At 44.2% G+C, this 13035-nt stretch overlaps 2 protein-coding genes across 3 annotated transcripts in view; both read left to right on the top strand.

Annotated features, from left to right (window-relative positions):
* TBC1D14 (TBC1 domain family member 14) overlaps positions 1 to 5623 on the top strand; it is a 64243-nt gene extending 58620 nt beyond the window's left edge. For both annotated transcript variants that reach the window (XM_058024585.1, XM_058024586.1), the window contains 2 exons: positions 745 to 1003; positions 2239 to 5623. In XM_058024585.1, coding sequence (XP_057880568.1) covers positions 745 to 1003; positions 2239 to 2304 — 325 coding nt within the window. In that variant the 3' untranslated portion in view covers positions 2305 to 5623. The remainder of the gene's footprint in view (positions 1 to 744; positions 1004 to 2238) is intronic.
* A 1836-nt stretch (positions 5624 to 7459) lies between these two features.
* TADA2B (transcriptional adaptor 2B) lies at positions 7460 to 12444 on the top strand. The gene is made up of 2 exons (XM_058024554.1): positions 7460 to 7729; positions 8939 to 12444. Exons 1-2 carry the CDS (start codon positions 7460 to 7462, stop codon positions 9929 to 9931), a joined length of 1263 nt encoding a protein of 420 aa, XP_057880537.1. The 3' UTR covers positions 9932 to 12444.
* Positions 12445 to 13035: the final 591 nt, after the last annotated feature.

Raw genomic sequence — 13035 nt, 5'->3', positions numbered from 1 at the left:
GATGTTGGATAAAGGAGAGAGGAGGGAGCAGCTTCTTGTTTCTGGCTGCAAGGCTGTCAGCATTTTGGTGAGGGAAGAAATGTGCTCATGCTCACTAATGAGAATAGAGTTTTAGCAACTGGGATGAAGCTGTTGCTTCTGGTATTACCCTCGGAATCACATCTGCAGAGGCACACTGAGCCACCATCTTATCACCACTATCTGCACCTCTCTGGACATCCTGCCTTGCCTGTTTCTCTCAACTCAAGGGAGTTCAGGCTGATCCTTCCTCCAAAACTCATGCTAATATTACTTTGCCTGTCAATCAAGCCTGAAACACAAGAGTTAATTTTACTCATCTCCTTTATCTGAACCACAAAATGCCCATTGCAGTTTGTCTTAAAGTTCAGCTTTTTGAGGTTTTGCAACTAAAACTACATCAATTCTCAGCTCTGAAGTGATGATTAAATAGGCCTTTGATTATAGCTGTGGTCATCACATGCCCATTGTAAAACCATGTATATTGTTTTTTCTGGTATGATCCAAGAAAATCCAACTTAGAGACCACGCTTTAATAGTTGTACAATTTTCTATTATTTCATGGATTGGTGTGCTGCAACTAACAGAAGTCCTCCTGATATATAAAAGGGATGTTCAATGACAAATATTTGAGAAGCCTCAAACTTACTGATGATTGGTGTGTGTATTTCTGTGAGTATCCAAGACTTCTTGTCTAATAAGTGAGAATTTTGTTCTGTCTTTCAGGATATTCACATTGTACAGCAAATCTTTGCCACTAGACTTGGCTTGTCGTGTCTGGGATGTGTTCTGCCGTGATGGAGAAGAGTTCTTATTCCGTACAGCGCTGGGAATACTCAAACTTTTTGAAGATATTTTGACCAAAATGGACTTCATTCATATAGCTCAGTTTTTAACAAAGCTACCAGAGGACTTGCCTTCAGAAGAATTCTTCACATCTATTGCTGCCATTCAGATGCAAAGTAGAAACAAAAAATGGGCTCAGGTAAAGAGGATGCTAATCTTGGTTAACTGATGATTTTACTTTACTCATGAAAATGGGGTTTGGCAACATCTGGAAGAATGTTTCAGCAGAGCTAGTGCTTGATTTTATGGGTAGGTAGGACTGTGAAGCTCACTCCATGCTCTTGGCATACATTGAGATGAGTGGATTCCCTCAGTTTAATCTCCTCTGGAAAGGGAGAGTCAGCCAACATTCAAATTGAAATATTGAGTGAAATTTATGAAGTAAAAAGTCAGACAACTTTGAAATTTTTTTAATTACAAAGGCTGCTAGCAACATTACAACTTGATACTTAAAAGAAGATATCCACTCTTTGGGAGAAGTTGTCACATGTTGTCATATGATAATACAATCATTCTAATCTTCTTGAACAGTACTACTCTGCCTAATTTGGGCTCTGCAGAAGTGATTGCATTTCTGACTTCTTTATTGGGATTTAGCATGTGATTTCAGAAATTGTTTCATCACTGTAATTTTAACTAAATTTTAGTTTAAAGAAAAAAAGATGTGTCATCTGAATTTGGAAATCATTAAGTGGCTGTAGCAGCCATTCATGTTGGAGAGTGGAAACACACCCTTTTTTTTTTTTTTTTTTTTTTTTGTTCAAAGCAGCAATACAGCCCACATTGTGAGTCATTCCATAACAGCTCTGCCCATTTTACCCAACTGCTTTTATGCAGAGAAACTGAAAGGTGGTGTTAAATGTAGGGGTTGGGGCAATTCAGCTGCAACTGGGTGTCTCTGGTTCTCTCCTGGGGTAGCAGTGCTGTAGATGCTGGGGATTGCCAGTTTTCTCTTCAAAATGAGCATTTTAACCTTCACAGCAGGAGTGCCTCCACAGGTTGTTCAGTTGTCTCACCTTCCTTGAACATGTCATGTGTGCATGAGGATTGCATTCCAAATAAATTGCCAGCCTGCTGCTGTTTCCCTTGTGGGGAAGGACAGATAAGGGTGCTATTCTGCCAAGAACCCCAAATAAGGCTTCAAAAGTGTGTGTTGGGGGAGATGGAGTTTAAACCTTTGTTGAATCTGCTTCTGTGCACCATGTCACAAGGACTTACAGGAGAGGTCTCTTGTCAGGGGAGAAGTTTTCTAAATTTAATTACATTAAATAGTTAAAGTAGTGTTGTTTAGACATAATTAGAAACTCTTCAGAATGAATTATTTATTTTTAAAATCTATTGCTTTTCTTCTCTCTCATACCCTGAAATGTCTAGATACTGGCTGCTCTGCAGAAAGATAACCGGGAGATGGAGAAAGGAAGTCCTTCGCTGAAGCGTTAACGTTGGGTTCGCCTCCAGTGGCTCCCAGGAAAAGAGCTAAAGTGGCAGAAGTATTGATTACTGTTTGACATGTATGAGCCTGCACATCAAAGTGTTAGTTCAGAGTTACATTTAGTAGTAGAATAGCCTTAAGGGGGAGAGAAGAAAATTGAGGAGGAGGAGTGAAAAAAAAAAAAAAAAAAGAAGAAAGGAAATTAGGGGATAAACCCCTTATAAATTAAACCTAGGCTTAGCCTTAAACTTTTAGTGGTATGCGCATATGCTGTGGAGAGCATTACACATTCTGTACTTCTAATGAGGGCAGTGAAACAAAATAACACCAAGGGTTTGGGGGGTTTTCTAATTTTTTTTCTTAGATGTTTTAAACAACTGGACATTCAGCAATGTCGGTTGCTTTGACAGCTATTCCCGTTCCATTCTTAGGCAGGATATATTTCCAATACCTGTAAGAGTAGCTGGATCTGGATTTTAGATAACTGGTGCTTGAATTCTAAATGATGTAAGGACCATTTCTTTAGAATTGCTTCTGATTTTATAGGATGTGGGTCCCATTTACCAAAGAAATCATGTAGACATAGAACTACATTCCTTTCTTTAATAAGAAAAAGTTAAGTAGAAAGTAAGCTTGGAAGAGAAGTCAAACTAGCAGTGCAAAACTAATTATTCTTCAAGATGCCTTGGAAATTTATTTTCCAATCTGGATGCATATGGAGGAAATTCCATTCATCAGACTAGATTCTAAACTCACCAAGAGGGTTCTGGTATTAAGGTGGCATAATTTCCCAATTGTGCTTTCTTTCCTCTGTTGAAAGCCAAGGTCACATACCACTGAATGCATGTTTCCATGCATGTGTCCTTCTCTGGGGCACTGCTGTTTCACAATGTTCTTCACAACCTTACTGTGTGCCATGTGTCCAGTCATGGAGATAGAACTGGACTTAGCAGATAAACTGCGAAATGGTTAAAACAGATTTTGGTAGATCCTTTGAACCAAGCTTTGCTCACTGGCAGAACTAAGGAGGAAAGGTTGTAGGGGAGCTGTTAATATTTGCCAGTGTTGCAGCTGAAAAGCAAAGGTTTTGTGGAATCTCCAGAAGCTGCTGCCACAGTGGGAAAGTTATGTGGAGCAGATCCACAAGTGACAGGTGAAAGAAGTTTATTGGGAAATGTGCCAGGCACCATCAGGATAAGTACAAGCTGTCATGTCTGAGCGTTTTATCTGACCTCTGATACATGAGGCAAGTTACAGCGGCCATTACATAAACTCCTCATAGATTGTAGATCCTCTCTGCATTCAGGTGAATGTTGAAGGGCAAATCATGAGTGCCTCTGATTTACAAGAATGTTTATTGCATAGTGTGTAGTGTAAAACCTATTTAATGCTAATGGTGATCAGTGAAAAGGGAAAGGTAACTGAAGCAATATTTGTGTTAACTGTGAACAGGCATTACTAAATCCTCCAGCTGTACGGTCAGCAGTTTCCCAGTGCTCTTCAACTGCTTTATGCTGATTATTTTGGCATTGTCTGAATAAAACCAAGAAGAATAGTTGCCCACTGCTCAACTCAACATACAGTGTAAAGGACTGTGGGACATAATCAAAACACTGTCCTTTGGTACAGACATTATTTCTATGAGGGATAATTTGATTGTAATATTAAGAAGAGTGAGAACAAGATTCCCTGGTAAGTGAGGACTCATAATCACTTTGAAAGATGTGTAATGCAAATACAGCCTGCAAGTCCAATACCTCATTGACCTCTTCTCCTGTCCACTTTGTGTAGCTGGTGTAATGGATGTGGTTTTTGTTGGTCATCTTAATTCCACCACAAGACGTCACCTCGGTCATCACTTACTGAAAATAGACATTAAGATGTGATAGGAAACTTGTTAATTCACTCAGAATTTGTACAGAATTTGTCCTCCAGTGACTGGTACTTGTATGCTCCATTGCTTTGAAGTGCAATAGAAAGCAGGAAGGTCAGTAAGTGTTTTTTAATATCACTTTTTCTATTCCTACAACAAATCTGCCTTTCCATGAAGAATACGAGAGGCCTACCATCCAAACATTTGCACTATGCTTTTAAACGGTTTATGGAACACAGAGATCACTTTTTCCTCAAGATACATGTTTAGGTGGTACTGTACCTGGCTTTGTGATTTAAGTCTTCATTGCAACTACATTTGTATTTTCTTTTAAAGCAAGTCTACAAGTGTGGCTCATTTGTTTGGTTAAAAAAGCAGTTTTTAGCTACTAGGTATCTTGGCAGCCATCACAGCCTGTTCTTTTTCTCTTCTCAATAAGATGTTGAATGTAACAGTGACAGTGGGCATAGTTGTGGGGAAAAGGCCTGCTGCAACACTTGTGCACTGTTTGTTACTTGCAAATGTAATTACTTTGTTTTGTGATTTGATCTGTTCTTAGAAGTTGTATATATTTTCTAAATGATTTCTTTGTGTATATAAGGTATGTTCTTTAATGAAGAAACAGCAATGCAATAAGGAGCTTTGCACAGTTTATTTTCAAACAAAAATACATGTGAAAAAAAATCACCTGCCTAAACATGCAATTATTTCAACTTCTCAATTACTTGATTTGAAGGTAATGCTTGAATTTTGATAAAAACAGAGTTGAGTAGCAATGGCATAGAATTTGTTGCCACTGAGCTTTTCAAGTTTCTTGTAGTATACCAAATCTCTTAATTAGCTAATACAGAAATCTTCTCTAAGAAATTCAGGGAATTGCATTAAAAAATTGACAATTTTATTGTTCAGGTACTTGAACGTATCTGTAACAAGATGCATGAGATCTTCTTTCATGGAGAAAATGTCCCCATCAAGCAAACTTTCTTTTCTTCATGGATGTAAAGAAAAATGGATCTGCTGCAATACGTGAAAAGTACCACTGTACGTGCAGTAGATCAGAGAAACCAGAAAACCCCAGCCAGCTTTGGGATTCTTTACAATCTGCACTTTATAATAAAGCAGTTTTGCAACTTCGATCTGCAGTCAATCAGTAATATTATTTCATTTAGTAAACAATTTCATTTGGGAAAAAAGGTACCTTGTAACAGCTTCTTTTTGAATGTTTTAAAACAAGAATGATATATAGAGAAGTGTTGGTACATCTCCTGTACATCATGTTTAAATTGGGTTATGTAGTTACCACATTTGTTTTGTTTAGATATGTGCATCAAACTGGAACTTTTTTCAACTGTAAATATATGGTTTTGTTAAATAAAGTCATGTAAAGTTATCTTAATCAACTGTTGTCAGTGTAATTCAGATATTAAAAATTCCAGTTCTAGTCTTTTTCTTCACAGGTGGCTTTAGCAATTTTTGTCTGTTCAACAAGAGGACTTTGGGCTATTTGTTAATTGAAGGTAGAGGACTTTTTGCTGATGCTTTTAAGTTCTCATGTTGAAATACCTGTTAAATACCCTGAGACATTTAGAAAATCTGATACTTACTGTGCCTGTGGTTTTATCCCTTTTCATGCATCTTTCTCTGGACTAGGCCTGAGGTCTGATAAATGTATTATGAAAAATAGTTGTAAATAAATATTTATGTATTTTCAGAGTTCACCTCATCCCAGCTTTGCTTCAAAAGAAATCTTAGTTTTTTGCAAGTTTCATAATCACAAAGCATTTTTGTGCTCAAGTTAAGTCAGTGTTGTTTTACTTCTGACATAGGCATAACTTCAGAACTTAAAGTAGAGAAGCTTCCTGTTGTGGAAATGAAAAGAGTTTGAAGGATCAAATAAAAGGGGAGAGAACTCTGGCAGTACCTGTGCACCAAGGGTATGTGCAGAACCCAGGCAAAGCCTTGGCTGCCATGGTTCTGGTTGATCCAGCAAGCAGGTGTCCCACTTCCTTCCACTGCAGTATCTCCTGATGGGCAGAAGAGGAATGTGAAATCAGGTTTGTTCTCTCTAACACCGATTTGATACTGAAAGAGATTTATAATGTATCTGTTACAGGAGTTGCACACATTTGTTCAAAACTAGATTTACTTTGTTATCCCAAATAATAATTTCTTCAGCCATGCTCAGCAAGGAAGGAGGAATTTGCTTTCTGACTTTTCATCTGAACTTCCCCTACAAGCAGGGGTCAGCCCAGCATAGTGACATTTCTGCATTTCCAGCTGCTGGCACAGCAGCTCCTACAGTATTTTTCCCAGAAGTCTGAAGTGATGTCTCAGTTCCAAGCACCCACGTTTCTGCTGCAGTTCCAGGTTGTTTCTCCACTTTCTCCAGAAGGCTTTCAGGTTGTTTCTCTGGCTGGCTTTGTTTTGGTGAGGATATCGCTCTCTGACACCTTTCCATGCCCACCAGTTCAGCCTTTCTGCCTTGGCTTTCAGCTTCCATTAGCTCCAGTTTTTTTCATGCTGAGAATATGGACTGAGTTCAACAAGTTCTTTTTGAGCTTCAGGATTTCATCCCAGATTGTCAAACTCTTCCGTCACGTGCTGGCAGTGCAGGGAGCGCTGAGCCCTTCTCTCCGAGCACTCACGGTGGGTCCAGTTTGGACTTCATGCCTCAGCCTGATGTTTTCTGTGCGGGCTGAGAGGAGTAGAACTAAAAGAAGAATCTCTTTATTTCTTTATTCCTCACCTGCTCGGGAAAAGGTGCTTCCATTTGGGATGTCACACTGACACTGACAATAACACACTGACGCTGGCAATGACACTGACAATGACACACTGACAATGACACACTGACACTGACACAATGACAGTGACACTGACAATGACACAATGACACAATGACAGTGGCAGTGGCACTGACACAGTGGCAGCGGCGCTGACACAATGGCACTGACACTGCCCAGGCTCCTCCCGCCGGGCCCGGCCCGGCCCCGCTTCCCCCGTTGCCGGGCACCCGCCAGGCCCCGCCCCCTGCTCGTGCGCGGCCCCGCCCCCTGGTGGGCGGCCCCTGCGCGCAGCTCCGCTCGGGGCGGCTCCTCCCATTGGCCGCGGGAAGGGCAGACGGGCCCGGCTCGGCCAATCGGAGCCGCCCCTTCGCGCTGACACCCCCCGCGCCCGCCAGGCCCGGCCCCATTGGCCGGCGCTGGCCGCGGCCCCGCCCCCCCAGCGCGCTGCCATTGGCGGCGCGGGCGGGGGGGGGCGCGGCCGCGCGCGCGCGCGGGCGGGGTAAGATGGCGGAACTGGGGAAGAAGTACTGCGTGTACTGCCTGGCCGAGGTGAGCCCGCTGCGCTTCCGCTGCACCGAGTGCGCCGACATCGAGCTCTGCCCCGAGTGCTTCTCGGCGGGCGCCGAGATCGGCCCGCACCGCCGATGGCACGGCTACCAGCTGGTGGACGGCGGCCGCTTCACCCTCTGGGGCGCCGAGGCCGAGGGCGGCTGGAGCAGCCGCGAGGAGCAGCTGCTGCTGGACGCCATCGAGCAGTTCGGCTTCGGCAACTGGGTAAGGGCCGGGGGACGGGGACGGGGGCGATCCTCCTGCTGGGACCGGCGGCCCTGACAGCAGCCCCGGGGCGCGTCCTGCCCTGCGGAGCCCGGGCTGCCCCTCGCTCCCCGGAGCGCACCCGCCGCTCGGAGCTGTCGCTGCTCCACGTTCTGCCTTTGCCTCCCCACAGCCCGTCCGTGTCACGGAGCTGGCACCTGCCTCTGAGCCTGTGCCCCGGTGTGTCCCGGCTGGGGCTGGCTGCTCGCCTGCAGCGGCCCTGCACAGCCAGACCTGGGTTAACTGCAGCAGTAGGAAAGCGTCTCACAGGCACAGAGTGGGTCAGGGCGGAAAGGACTGCAGTGGTCATCCCGGAGCACTTGCACAGAACTGCATCCAGACGGTTCGTGGCTATTTCCAGTGAGGGAGACTCCACAGCCTCTCTGGGTAGCGTGTCCCGGTGCTCGGTCACCTGCACAGTGAGGAAGTTCTTCCTCACGTACCTGTGGGATTTCCTGTGCATCAGTTTCTGCTTGTCACCTCTTGTCCTGTTGCTTGGCACCACAGAGCAGAGCCTGGTCCATCTGACACCTCCTTTCAGATACTGATGGACTTTGGGGATGTCCCCTCTCAGTTGTCCCTTCCTGAGGCTGAACAAGCCCAAATCCCTCAGCCTCTCCTTGTAAGAGATGCTCCAGTCCCTCGGTCACCCTCATTGCCCTCTGCTGGACCATTTGATTCATTTCTGATTTATTTGATTTGTTGTTACTTATGTTTTGTTTCATTAAATATAAAGACTGTTTCAAACCCTTAAAGTGTACAATCATTGCAGCTTGCTTAGGTTCTTAAATAACTAGAAAATAATAAAAGTTATTACTCTTACAGTAAATAGTGTTTATTTCCATGTTGCTCCTCAGGAATGTGATATAAAGAAGAGAAACCCGTGGGGTACAGTGCTGTTGGTGTTGGCTTGGGGCTTGGAAAGCTTCCTGGTTATGGTGAGCTGGCTCTGTGGGAGTCACCATGGGGTGCTGTTTTCATGGCTTATCTGCCTCCATGCACTGTAAATGCTCATCCAGAGCTGAAATCACAGATCTGATAGAAATGTGGTATTGCTAGAGAAGTTTAGGTACTGGGAGTTGACTTTTGAGGTGCAAGGAGAAAGTCATGCTCATTATGCTGGAGATGTAACGGGAATCGTTTCATCACTGCTCCTTTTTTCCTGTTTAGGAGGACATGGCCGCTCACGTGGGCGCATCCCGAACGCCTCAGGAGGTGATGGAGCACTACGTGAGCATGTACATCCACGGCAACCTGGGCAAGGCCTGCATCCCTGACACCATTCCCAACAGGGTGACGGACCACACGTGTCCCAGCGGCGGCCCGCTGTCCCCCAGCCTGACGACGCCGCTGCCGCCGCTGGACATCTCGGTGGCCGAGCAGCAGCAGCTGGGCTACATGCCCCTGCGCGACGACTACGAGATCGAGTACGACCAGGACGCCGAGACGCTCATCAGCGGCCTCTCGGTCAACTACGACGACGACGACGTGGAGATCGAGCTGAAGAGGGCTCACGTGGACATGTACGTGAGGAAGCTCAAGGAGAGGCAGCGGCGCAAGAACATCGCGCGAGATTATAACCTGGTGCCGGCCTTCTTGGGCAAGGACAAAAAGGACAAGGAGAAAACTCCCAAACGGAAGATCACGAAGGAAGAGAAGGAGTTGAGGTTGAAACTGAGGCCTTTGTACCAGTTCATGTCTTGTAAGGAGTTTGAGGACTTCTTTGAGAACATGCACAAGGAGAGGATACTTCGAGCGAAGATTCGGGAGCTGCAGCGGTACCGGCGGAACGGCATCACCAAAATGGAGGAGTCGGCGGAGTACGAGGCGGCCCGGCACAAACGGGAAAAGAGGAAGGAGAACAAGAACATAGCTAGTTCCAAGAGAGGGAAGGAAGAGGGTAAAGAAGGTGAATTTGCTGCCATTGAAAACCTGCCTGGCTTTGAACTCTTGTCGGACAGGGAAAAGGTGCTCTGCAGCTCTCTGAACTTGAGTCCTGCACGTTATGTGACTGTAAAAACTATCATCATTAAAGACCATCTCCAAAAAAGACAAGGAATTCCTTCAAAGAGTCGCCTTCCCAGTTACTTAGATAAGGTACTGAAGAAAAGGATTTTAAACTTTCTGACAGAAAGTGGTTGGATATCCAGGGATGCTTCATGAAATTCAGCTGATCTCAAAAAACACAGCAGAGGCCCATTACAGCCTCAAGGACTTCGTTATTGTTTCCTTCCCTCCCCAAAGATACAGAAACCATGTCGGTTAAAAACACAAAAGAGCAAATACACAAACCTCCAGAGTCATCATGATCCATGGTGGTTTAAGTAGACTTTTGCTTTGGATCATGGAAAATACTTAATTCTGAAACTTCTACATTGGATTTCACTGCTTTTGGTACATTCTTAGAACAGATTTTTTCATGTGAACTTACTCAAGTCCGGTAGTCCCAGAGTAGTTGCTTTAGTTTGTACTATTGGATAAAGGAATATCAGTGTAATCCTTGCTTTTCTCTGAAGGTAGGAGATCGTTTCATTCACTGGAAACTTTCTTCACCCTTTGTTTTGTGGTTTTTTTTTGGCATAATGCTGGCAGCAAAGTGAAGCTTACCAAAGCCCTGTGCTCAGGAGGAGGTGAGCAGGGACTTTAGTGAGCAGTGCTAAGCTTTTGGAACATTCTCCTCAGTAACTACAGCCGAGGCGTGGGGACGCCGGGATGAGAGTTCCTGTTGGGAGTACAGCAGGGCTGAGCCGTGGCAGGGAGAGGAGGGAAGGAAGGAAATGGGGTAGCTGAGATGCCTGCAGGGATTTGTGCTGTAGAGGGGAGTTCTTGAAGAGCTCCAGCTGATCTGGGCATTGTTTTGGCCTGAGTTTCCTGAAACAGACCCCTCTGAAGAGTTGACGTTTCCTGCTTGGTACTGGAGTGTCAGGAGTCCCCAGCAGCTGTGGTGCTCTGCTCCAGAGGAGGGGTCAGCTACAGCAAGGTACCTGGTTTGGGCCAGAAATGGCATTTGGGAGAGTAGGCAGTGAGGTGTTTGGCAGAAGTTGAGAGCCTCAGGCAGCAAAATCACTTTTTCCTTACTGGGGGAGCCTGCTTCTCCTCCTTTAGGATCTTAACCCCTGAGCTCATAGAGCCTGAGGAGGTGTAGCTGCCTCCTGAATTTCGTTGGGAAGTCAGGGAAAGGGAGCAAGATTCTCAAATGGGTTGTGATGGCTGAGATTGGTCTTTAAAAACAAAAATAACAATTGATGCAGATTTGGTCAAAATGCACAAAGTGTTCCTAAATTTGGAGTGCCTAACCAGCCACTGCAGGGTTCTAATTGCACACACCTTGAGATGTACCAGCCCAGGCACATTGAATCTGGGTGTCCTGACAGGGAGAGGGGCTGTGCACCTTGGGAGGGAGCTCCTCCAGTTCTGACAGCTGCTGCCTGCAGAGCTGCTGGAGCCAGCTGGGATGTAGCACAGTGAGAACACAAATGGCCAAGCCACAGTGCTGTTCTAATGAGATCTGGTGATAAATGGAAAGATGTTAAAAGAGGATTAGAAAAAAAAATTATGCCCATTTCATCCTTCTATTCCCTGCTGGTGTTTAACCAAATGAATAAAAACCAGTGGTTGCCACATGGAAGATGGCACAGTTACTTGTGCCTGAACCTCTCTGCTGGTCATGTCTGGAGCAGGAAGCTGTGGCTGGAGGCAGGCTGGGCAGGTCTGGAGTGCAGGTGTACCAAACTTGGAACCTGGCTTCAATCTGACTGCAAGACCTGGAAATGTCATCTTGCTTTGATGCTTTGGGCTGTAGTCAGTGAGGATACCACAAAATCTTCAAACAGTATTAATTCTGCAGTTTGGCAGAGGTATTCTGATCAGAACTGGGTTTCATTTAATACATCCAGCATTACCAAACTAGTGTTACCAGTGAGTTTAGAATAAAAAGAGTACAATTACAAAGCCAGCATTTCTAAGGAAAAAAAACCAAAACTCGAGTGCCTTTTTCTTTTGAGCTTATGTTGTGTCCCTTCAAAAAAGGTAAGGGCTATGTCCTCTGGGGTGTAATACTTTGTTTGGCTTATCTGTAAGTGGTTTGTTGTGGCATACTCGAGACAAACTGTCTCTTCTTGGCAGCAGTGGAGCTAACTGCAGTGTGCTGAGTAGCTTTAATAACCACTTCCACCCTGTATGCATGTACAAGCAGCACACAAGTTCATTAGGTATAAACCCTTGGTTATTTTCTCTGTCCTGCTCTTGTGAGAAGGAAGCTCAGTCTTTCTTTTCAGCATTCTAGTTATGCAATTTGGTTCTTCTTGTAACTTGGTTGTTTAACTGCCATAACATGCTGTTTTGAAGTCTCAATTCTGCATGTAGCTGGGAGTTTAAGAGAATTATTTTGGTTTTGGTTCTTCTGGGGGTTTTTCCCTCAAATCTGTGATTTTCATATTTTGACACTGTTTTGGCACATCTAAGTTAAACTGAAGCAATAGCATAAAGCCCATCTGAACAATAACTTAGGAAAAAATCTAGGCACCAATGAGTCATTTAAATGTTGAAGTGAATTCTGCATTTACACTTTGTAGCTTCTTAATTCCTCAACCCCTCCAAAATGTTTCTTTGGTGCTAGATGTAACTTATTGAACATCAAAATGAATGTAAAATAAAAGTATTTTTAATGTATGCAATATGGATATCAATATTTATTTTGTACTTGCAATCTAACTCAAGGTGGTAAATGTTTGCTTTAGCAAATGTTAGTCCCTTGGAACGGGCTTCCCTAGAAGCAATGTCTCATTTTCAGCTATGCTTTTAATTTTAAAGGTGACTTGCACTAGAGGATGCTGCTGTTCCATATTTCACATGGAACTGATTTAGTCTAAGCATTCCTTTGTTATGAGCTGCTGGTTTTCTGTTTGATTGCTTATAAATTGAGATGCAGTTAATGTTAATTCAGCAATTTACTACAGCTATGCTGCTTCTCTTCTGTGGTGAAGGGGCTGAGATGGCAAAGAGCTCTTTCAACTTGTATTTTGTGTTGATCTGGAAGTGCTTCCTGTACTGTACAAATAATCCAGCCTTCATGTTGCTAATGACAAGGTGTTTTATATGCTTAATGCTCTTGACTTTTCTAATTAAAGTTGTTACTAATGATAGTATCTGTCTTAACACCATTGATGTAAGCCTATGGAAAAGCAACACTCCCTAAGCTGTTGAAAATACCGATTTTGTGCTCTGGGTGGGGCTGTGCTGTGTGTCCCACCCCAGGGCTGTGCTGG

The sequence above is a fragment of the Melospiza georgiana genome, chromosome 5, assembly GCF_028018845.1.
Source record: "Melospiza georgiana isolate bMelGeo1 chromosome 5, bMelGeo1.pri, whole genome shotgun sequence".
In the NCBI taxonomy this organism is placed as follows: Eukaryota; Metazoa; Chordata; class Aves; order Passeriformes; family Passerellidae; genus Melospiza; species Melospiza georgiana.
The sequence above is the reverse complement of the archived record's forward strand: the minus strand, read 5'-3'. Positions and strand labels throughout refer to the sequence as shown.